General features: G+C 36.8%; 1 protein-coding gene across 1 annotated transcript; it reads left to right on the top strand.

The window, feature by feature from the left end:
* Window positions 1–6,258: 6,258 nt before the first annotated feature.
* Window positions 6,259–7,260, top strand: LOC128520212 (aerolysin-like protein). The gene has a single exon (XM_053494338.1). The coding sequence runs from the start codon at window positions 6,268–6,270 to the stop codon at window positions 7,258–7,260; it is 993 nt and encodes a 330-aa protein (XP_053350313.1). The 5' UTR covers window positions 6,259–6,267.
* The last annotated feature ends 3,235 nt before the right edge of the window (window positions 7,261–10,495 follow it).

Raw genomic sequence — 10,495 nt, forward strand, 5'->3', positions numbered from 1 at the left:
ATAACATATTTTTGCTGTGTAGTTTCTTTTTTTCTGTGCATAAGGTTTGCATTTCAATGAATGTTTCATGGTGCTCCAGATGGCCAGTCCTTCACTGGTCAAGACTTTCAAGACAATCTACCAGGTTTGTTTATTCTCCAGAGAAAGAATAATACGACTTTCCATACAGTAAATAAAAAGAAAAGTATCAAATCCAACTATTAAGTCTGATTTAATTTATTTCTTTAATCATTATTATTTTTTTCCAATATGTTATGTTTTGCTGGGGAAACGTGAGCAGAGACGTGAGATAGGTTTTTCAGGACCGTACGAAATGCTAAAGAAATTGAGTGATGCAGGTTACATAATTTTTACCCCCTGATCGGTGAAAGAAATCGTGTGTATGTCATGTGAACATGCTGAAGGCATATCACATTCGAGAACCTCTGTTGAAGGATGTTGCAGAAATAACACAACCTGAGATGGTGAATGTACCTATTCTTGCATTGTCTTGTGGTGTGACTTCTGATAGTGAAGATGATGGAGTGATAATCCGACACACGTACTAGCAGCGTGCTAGTTTTAAGAACTGAGATTCTAGCTGATTTTCCTCTGTTTCATCTAACTCTCAGAAGTGTGATATCAAAGAGTTGATTAGCGCATTTGGAACAAAACCAAAAAAGGCTTGAAGAGCATTCCTCATGGACTCCTGTAAACAGTTAAAAGAACATTCTGCTGATGATTTCATTTATTAAGGGAAAAAAGCTATACAAACCTACCTGGCACTATGTGAAAATCAGGGAAAATCAGTTTTAACCCCACGTCTAACTACAGTAGGTCTGGAAAGCTTTTTTTTCTTGTAATAAATAAAATCATTTAAAAACTGCATTTTATATCTTTATTAAATATTAAAATCTGTTGGATAATATGAATCAATTAAGTTTGACCAATATGCAAAAAAATAAAAAATAAATGACAAGGGAAAAATACTTTTTCATGGCTGCAAACTGAGGCAAGTTAAGGTGAAGTGCCATGTTTTGTCATGAAAAGTTGATATTTTGTTATTTAAGGCTGTTTTTTGGGGTTTAATTAACATTGTCCCGTCATATTTATGAAATACATTCTAAAAGTCACTTTTTTTAAAAACAATTAATTCCGACACTTTTTTTGTGTGAGCTTTTGTGCTTTATTGTGCTTCAGTACTGAAATAAAGAGCATGTAAATAATTCATGATTAAATTGCCAAAAAGAACAAACATGCCTTCTTAGATATTTCAATGACAGTTTAAAAAACTTAACCTATGGGAAAAGCATATGTAATATACCTTTCATCGAACAAAAACATGTAAAGGCAAACACTCACCTTTCGTTGGAAGTGTATGGTTCAAAAACAGCAATTTCTTTTGAATTCTTCCGCAGAATCTAGTCACTGCCGTTGCCACCAAGAACAATCATGCCTTCTCAGATATTTTAATGACAGTAAATGTGTATTATATGTAATATGCCTTTCAGCTAAGACATAATGGGACCCCCTCACCTTTCTTTGGAAGAATGATGTAAGGTCCAATACTGCAAACATTTTTCTGCATTTTGTCCTCTGAATCCGGTAACTGTCTTTGTTGTACTTCAGTATTACCCAAATTCCTTCAATTTGTCTCCTAAAAAACTAAATGTAGAAACACCTACATTTAAAATAATGTTATAATCATGCAATAATCAATGCTTTTAAGAATTGATGATGACTTAAGGACAAAGACAGTTGAAATTATCATTCATCTCATTGTTTCTCTAAAGGGCATTTATAAGACAAAGCTGTCCTAATTGAGATAAAGCTAAAATAAATTTAACACTTAAAAAAGCACAATGACATGACAGCGTATCCATTATTAAATGACTGAGGAGACACCTGACATGAAAACAATTCTCAGTCCAGGAGAAAATATGGGTCCTAAGTCAAGATTTGAATGCAGCAATAGTTGGAGCTGATCTTCCTCTCAAATGTATGATCTTCAAAAATCTATAGGAAGTTACTGAAAAATGTACCTCACCCTTGTTTATAATCATGACTGTGAGATGGTTAGCAGTAATTAATCAGCACATTTGAAGAACCCTGTCTAAATGGATTAATCATGTCACTGATGTTCTGTAGAGACAGACCATGTAGTGCCTTAAAAACAAACAGTGAAATTAAAATCATTGCCATATTTGTCCAAAACTCAATGTAGAAATGCTTACTGTAAGTACTGTCTTCAGGCTCTCCAATCTGTGAAAAAGTGTGTGAAATGATTGTGGAATACTTTAAAAAATAATGTTCCTCAATGTCAAATGTCAAAGGCTTTGCAAATCTCATCATCTCATCATCAAAAGATTCAGAGAAACTGGAGAAATCTCTGTGCTGAAGGGACATGGCCAAAGACATTTGTTGGATGGGCTCAGACAACACTCATTGGCATGATTGTGTCGTTGACATCATTAAATGGGCCCAGGAATACTTCCAGAGGTCACTGTTGGCAAACACAATCCACCTTCCCATGTGCAGATGCAAAACGGAGGCCATATGTAAACATGGTCCAGAATCGCCATGTCCTGTGGACCAAGGCTCATTTAAAATAAAATGTTTCAAAAATTAAAAAAAATCATCGTCTTCTATGTTCAGGCGAGTCCAAATTTGATTATCTTGTTGGAAATCACGGACGATGTGTCCTCTGGGCTAAAGAGGAAGGATACATTATAGGCAGCTTGCATTTTTTGCAAGGCACTATGAATTTTGAAAGGTATACATTATAAAGGGTTTAGATCACGTTCATTTCAGGGAATGCCTTGTGTATTTCAGTAGGACAATGCAAAACCACACTCCTGCAGCTATTACAAAAGAATGGCTTCATAGTAGAAGAGTCCATGTGCTGAATTCTCTTGCCTGCAGTCCAGGTCTTTCTCCTATAAAGAACATTTGGCGCATCATTAAACAAAAAGTATGTCAAAGACGACTGCAAACTCTTACAAGCTGAAAACCTATATCAGGTTAGAATGGAACAGAACGGATGGAAGAGCAGATGCTACACCATGGTAAATATGCCCCCGTCCCAACTTTTTTGAGACCTGAGGCAGACATTAAATTTGAAATGAGCTCATTTAGTGGATACAAGTGTAAAATTTCTCAGGTGAAACATTCCTGTTCTCTATCTTCTATTGTGAATCAAATATTGGCTTAAAGATTTTTTGGAATTCAGGATGTAAGATAATCTAAGAAACAGGTATATTCTATGACCTTCTTTTAAAAAAGTGATTATACTGAATGACCAGGTTTTTCCATGAATGAGTTTTTTTCTTCCCTGATGACATGCACATATTCCAACATTTATCTCTTTCATTCTCCCATCAACACGAGACCTTGGAGAGAAATTGAGCTGAGTCTGAACCGAAATAAGTGTTGGGACAATGCATAAGCTTATCGAAACGATGCCATGGTGAATAATCAAAAGCAAAATACTACCCAACGCAATGTTAGAGGGTGTGACTTTTTGTCCCATTATTTTATTAGACCTTATAACTTTAATAAAACAATGTGTTTTCGGTGATGGTTTAAGGAAATTAACATCTGTAAGAGCCATATGTAAAGTGACTTCCACAGTAATTGCCAATGCTCACATATATAGTCCACCCTTGCCCTGAATAACCATTTCTTTGGAAGTGTGTTGTAAAGTTTAACCCCACCCATTTTAAGTATTATAAATAAGCATGTCTAGCTTCTGTCCTTACACCGGCATCTTCCAGAAGACTTGTTTTAAAGGAACTTCTACTTCTAGCTACCTGCTTCTGACGACTTCCTTGTAAGTGTTCCTGCTATTCTTTAACCGATGATTGTCATGATGTCTGTTATTCAACGTCTATGTAGATTATTTCAATTTACAATAATCTTGCTCTTAATGTATGTAGTTATGCTTTATTTTAAGGTTCCATTAAGTAAAATTATTTATAGCACACTTGTAACTGAATGTTAAACTCTGAACATTTTCTTTTGTAGCATTTTCTATAACCATGCGTCAGTCTTTAATTGAGTAAATACGTAAATAATAGCACCAGTAATGCAGCATAATTGTTACAGCATAAGTGAAATAAAACACTGCTGCATTAACCATAGTGAGTGAGTTACTTCTGAGGTCTGAATATAGACATGATACATGCTAAATTTCAGTAATAAATATTTGCTAGGCATAAATAGTTAATCTTTAAACACAGCCCTATTACAGTAACTTAAGCAACATATACTGACTGTTTTATATATATATTTATTTCATTTTCTTTTTGTGTCATTGAAATTTGAAATTGTTTTGTCACTTGTAATCACTCAATTTTTTTTTTTACATGACCTAAAATAAACCTAAACCAGGGGAAATGTCCCTGGAAGACAAATGTAATCACATGTCAGGAAAAATGCAAACTGGTTATCAAAACCAATCAGGGTGAAAAATCACGGGACTAGCTAGTCAGGCTAAGGGTTCTGTCACTCGCTCAATCAGATCAAGTAAAAAAAGGTTCTCTGGCGAAACCATAGCAGGAAACAGTATTGCCAAAGCATGTTAGCTAATTATAAGAAAAAAGAAACAAAAGTAACTGTAAAGTTAAGAATGTCGAGATAAGAAAGTGAAAGGCAAGATTCAGATGTTAGCCATGCTCATATTGAAGTGCATAAACTGTCATCTTGAATAAGCAGGGATAGTGCAATATCTCTCTCTCTCTCTCTCTCTCTCTGTCTTTTGTGTCTGTACAATTGGATGCAGTAGTGTATGTGAATGCTAACAACTGTACCATTGCTCATACGTTTTCACCCCCAGGGCCAACAAGAGTCATAAGAGGACAGAGACTGAGGTAAACTGCAGAAATTCTAAAAAGACAAAAGGTGAGCAGTGCAAAAACCATTAATAAAGATAAAAAGCATAGTAATTGTTGTGTGTCTGTGTGAGAGAGAGAGAGACAGGGAGAGAGAGAATATGATCTACCTTTTTTATTTAATTTTGTGAAGGTCTTCCTGTGGCCCTTATAAAGAAGAACATTTACAAATAAAAATAATTTAGCTACAAATGAAGTGACCGCCAGTTCACGTCACATAATGGTCTTTAATCGTTTTATGAAAGGCCCTTCCTAATGAAATTGTATTTGACAGAACACCAGAGGTACTCAGTGGGGGTAATTTCTCTTATTATTTCTCCAAGAAATAACATTTAGAAGCTGTAGCTTTCCAGAGGGGTTTGGAGCGATGAAATGTGCACAATGTGCGCCTCAGTTGTTGGCGTCTTATTTATATGTTCCATTAATAGTTCATGCATAAATTTACTGTTTTAAATCTGTGCATATTATATTGTTTTACATGTAATGTACTGTTTATGTAATTGGTTACAATGTTCATGAAAGAAATCAATAAAATTAGGCAGAGGTTTGTGAGGATGCTGACCAGACAGGATAGAAAGAGCACAACAGCTTCAAATAACCCAAGTATAGGGCTGCACTGACGTGTCTAGGAGATTAATCATGGAAATTACATAAATATGTCAACTTCCATGCAATATTTGCTTTCTTCCCTGCCATTGCCAGCACATGGTGGAATATCAAGGTTTATTGCCAAAAATTCTTATGTGTGAATACGTTAATTTGTCAAATCGATTTATTAATCCAAAATAAATAAATGGAAAAAAAAACCTGTATAAGTTGTTTACAAGGAAATGTATTTAGTTAAATACAGTAGCACTTTATTGCAATCTATTCATTCTTTTATGTTTTCTATCATTATTTTATGTTAAGTTTACGTTGATTAGGTGCAGGAGATGTTAAAATTATGGTTACCAATAAGAATAGATTAGAATCACAACTTGGGTCTCATTTATGGCGCAAATTGTGCAATGACATAATTTTGCTGCAGCCATTTTGTTTAAAGATGGCCATACTGGTCTACCCAAAATATATATTGGTACTTTTGTACTATCTACCTTGTAGTGGTGTGAGATAGAAGTTACAAGTAATTTGTTCATTTTAGTTAAGGTTAATTAACTTTATGTAAAGCATTTGCGTATATTAAGAATAAATGACTTGGTTTTATTCCAAAAGAACAGATTGGCCATTACTAAGAATAAATTAATTAAATAAACAGTCAGCTGAAAACACTTTATGATCTGAATCATAAAATAATATTGACAGTAGCTTTTGATTATTTATTTTAAAAAACAATAATTATTAAAAATGACCTTAATACAACTAATTGTCTCTTCTCTTTTTGAAGGTTAAGCTCAAGATAATGTCAGCCCTGGCAGATGTAGTTGCAGTTGGTGCGAATGGAGGAAACCCCTTTAATTTTAATGGCACTGAAAATGGATCCACATTGCAAAAGATCTGCGTGTGGCTCGGTGACTGGCAAGTGAAGGCCATAAAGGTCTGCCTTACTGATGGCCAGTCCAAGCAGTTTGGTGTACCTGCTGGGGATGTTAAAGAGTTTATATTTGAAGATGGAGAGCATTTCACCTCCCTTTCACTATGGGCAAATTCAAGGGGAACACGTCTGGGTGCCATCAAATTCAAGACAACTCACTCCAGGGAGTTCTATGTAAAGCAGAGAAGTGAAGGGTTGAACCAAGAAGTTCCAGTTGATGTTGCTTCTGGGATCTGCATGGGAATCACAGGGCGTTCAGGTTCAGATATTGATTGCTTCGGCTTCATATTCATTAACCCGATCAAGTCTACTAAGCTTACAGATGTTGAGTATCCTACACTTAAGGAAGTGATACCCAAAGTAAATGTCAGGAAAATCAAATCCATGACCTACCACAATGATACTTCTCTAACTCAAGAATACAAAGTTGAAACCTCCCAAAAAATAACGCAGAAATCCTCCTGGTCAGTTACTGGAAAATTGGAGTTGACATACACTCTGGAAGTGAACGCAGAAATCCCACTGATTACAAAGAAAAAATCAAACTATGATTTCAAACTTGGTGTTGATGGTGCATATCCTTCAGAGATGAGTGAAGAGAGAATGGAGCTTTACTCATTTCTTGTTAAAGTCCTTCCAGGTAAAACCGTGGATGTGGACATCACACTTGGCCAGGCTCTAGTTGATCTCCCTTTTAAGGGCAAAGTCAAGATTACATGCCATAATGGTGGTGTGCTGGAATTTAAAACCAGTGGAACCTACAAAGGTGTCACTTACACTGCTGGAGATGTAACTGTGACTGAATCAGCCAAAAACCTCGGTGGGGCCTCAAAATCTGCAAAGTTTATTCTAAAAATGTAATGAAAATTTAATATAATGAATCTCACCTATTACATTATTCAAATCAAAAATGTTTTCTTTGTTAGCTTGGCTTAAAGAATTGGTTCAATTATTATCTTTCAATAATCCTTATTGATATCCTTATTGATTATTTGATTTGATTTCTTTTTCAAAAGAATATTAAAATCTGTAAAGATTTCTATCAATAAAGTCAGTCTCAACATAAACACTCTACTGTTGTTTCAACTCATCTTTGCCTGTATATGAAAGCCTGTCTTTGTCCTTTCTGTTCTTTGTTGACTGTTCATATGGTGCTAAAGTACAGGAGTGTTACTTCTGAACAGAGGTGGGTAGAGTAGCCAAAAAATCTACTAAGTAAAAGTATCTGTACTTCAAAATAAAAAGTATGGTGCAGTAAAACTCAACTAGAAGTAAAAAGTAGTAATCTGAAATATCACCCAAGTAAGTATTCGGTGAAAAGCCTCCTCAAGTACTGAGTAACTGTTTCATCACAATGTCTGATTATTTTTTTTTAGAAAGTATGTAAGCAGATAAAATCAATAAAATTAATAAAATAAACGAAAAAAAATGAAATATCTGTACAAAATATCAAATTAAGGAATAAGAAATACAAATGTCCCAATCTCAATATAAAACAATATAAAGCTTTTGAAATAAATACCTACTGTAGGTAACACATGGATGTTTGAACAGTGTAAACTATTTCCTGTGTAAGATAGATATACTGTATGTTCAGTTGCCCTGCAAATGCCTCAGCAGATAACAAATAACATTAGAACATGTACAAGAGGCTTCACTTTACCATGAACTGTGTCCAGCAGAACAAATGTAAGAAACTTATATTTTTAAGCATCTAGCTTTATTTTCTAATTAAATGTTAAGATTGCAACATTAAATAAAACCGCTAAACTAACCGCGACATGTTTGCTTCACTGTCTACCATTGCTGAAGACAACCCTCCCCCGACCCCTGCCTTCTGTGTGGCCATTTGACTCCATGCGGTTATTGGTTTTGCGGCTGATTGGTCCAACGGATTTATGATTATTGTTGCTACATCTGATTGGTGAAACAGTCACGTGGTACATCAACCAGCTGCATTTCTCTGGCAAAAACAAAAAATATCTAATGTGTCCAATAAATGGTTGGAAAAGTAACAAGTCGAGTGTAGCCGAATGTAAGAGTAACGTTTCTTCTTCATGAAGTTACTCAAGTAAAAGTAAAAAGTATGGTGCAGGAAAAAGTACTCATAGAAGTATTTTTTTTTCAAAAGTTACTTAAGTAAATATAATGTTAACGATTCACATACAATCATTCACATACACTCATGCATCCATATGTACAGATACAAATGACAGAGAGAGAGAGAGAAAGAGAGAGAGAGAGATTTTAACTCACTTTATTATAACAAATTGATAAATTTACTGTTTTACAATTATATATACAAATATATATATACATATACACACATACATACACACACACACACACATACAATTACGTGTACATACATACTTACATACACATACGCACACACATACATACACAAAGTATTAACATATGTACATTCGGGTTTTTTTTTTTTTTTTTTTAAGGAAAACCCCGTGACCCTCCACCCCACCAACAAATCCAACGTCTTTTAAAATTTTGTGTCGCACTGTTATGTTTTCATAGTCTGGTTTATTTACGTGTAATTTGTCCTGTTTGCTGATGTGAGATTTTTATTTTTATTTTTTTTGTCTCCCGGGAATAGTTTATTGATCACTTGTCTTTTTTCTTTTTCGGTTAACTGTAAGAATTGGTTTATTTGTTCCTCTGTGTCTCCTTGTGGTTCTGTGTGTGTGTGTGCGGTGCTGCATCCTGCTTCTTCTGTGTCCTGTGTTGTTGTGTTCAGTGTTTGGCTGCGGGTTTTCCGTTTGCTGCTCTGTTCAGTGATGGTCGTCTCGTCTCTTTTTCTCCTTGGTTTTATTGAGGTTTTTTCTTTTGGTGTTGGTGTGCAGGTTTGAGGTTCCTGTGCCTCTCCGGTGCTGGTGTTGGGGGCGTGGTCAGCATTGGGGGCATGGTCAGTGCTGACTACTGTACACGGGTCGGGATGTTTACTCTCGCTGTGTACAGTAGTGGCGATGTTCGGGTCATCGCCGGGTGCGGTGTGTGTCTCTGTGGTGGCGGTGTGTGTATGACTGACCTCCATGAGTGCTGGCTCAGGTGTGTCGCTGAGGCCCGCGGCGGACTCGGACTCCTTGGTGTTTTCCGGCTGACTGTCCCCGCGCTGCTGCTGCTGTTTCCGGGCCGAGTCGCGGCTCCGTGTGGACAGCTCAGCCTCTTGTGTCCAATGTCCCCGCACTCAAAGCACCTCAGCGGCTCTGTGGTGGCGAAGACGGTGTAGCTGCTGTCCCCCGCTTTGCAATTAAAGTTTACATTCAGTGTTCCTTCCTGGTTGTTTAAAACCATCAGGACCTGTCTCCTGAAGGACAGGACGTGTCTTACGCTGGAGCTCTTACACCCGAGCGGGATGGCTCTCATGGGGCTGACGAACCTCCCGAATCGGGCCAGCTTCCTCATGATCACCTCGTCCTGTATAAACGGAGGCACATTAGAGATCACCACTCTTGTCGCGGGGGCCGACAGAGGGGTGACCTGGACCGCAGATCCTCTCACGGTTATTCCGCTCTTAATCAGCGCACTCACGAGGCTCGTCTTTTTCACAAACACCACCACCGCTTTGTTCATCCGGGAGGCTGAGTAGATGTTGTCGCACCCGACCTGCTCTCCCACCGCTAACAGTACCTCCTCCACCAGTACCCCATTGTCCGTGACACACCTGACACCATTACGGAGAGACAAACTTTCCCCACCGGCCTCAGAGGCCATGGTGCCCCGCTCTCTCTCTTACTATAAAGTTTTAAACTAAATGTCTTTTAAAACGCATTCGCTAAATAATGATTAATGGGAAATAAATACATAAAAAATAAATAAATAAATAAATAAAGAAATGGGGGTTAAAGAAAACGGAAAGTTTTTTCTGAAAATCTGGCAAGACGCCAAACAGTCTTCCACGCGCTTTCTCACACCCAGCGCATGCGCAGAGAGAGAGAGAGAGAGAGAGAGAGATATTGCACTATCCCTGCTTATTCAAGATGACAGTTTATGCACTTCAATATGAGCATGGCTAACATCTGAATCTTGCCTTTCTCTTTTTTATCCCTACATTCTTAACTTTACAGTTACTTTTCTTCTT

This window comes from Clarias gariepinus, chromosome 1 (assembly GCF_024256425.1).
Source record: "Clarias gariepinus isolate MV-2021 ecotype Netherlands chromosome 1, CGAR_prim_01v2, whole genome shotgun sequence".
Classification (NCBI taxonomy): domain Eukaryota; kingdom Metazoa; phylum Chordata; class Actinopteri; order Siluriformes; family Clariidae; genus Clarias; species Clarias gariepinus.

Coding starts and splice junctions, on each gene's coding strand:
- LOC128520212 (XM_053494338.1), top strand. CDS start 6,268: ATGTCAGCCCTGGCAGATGTAGTTGCAGTTGGTGCGAATGGAGGAAAC.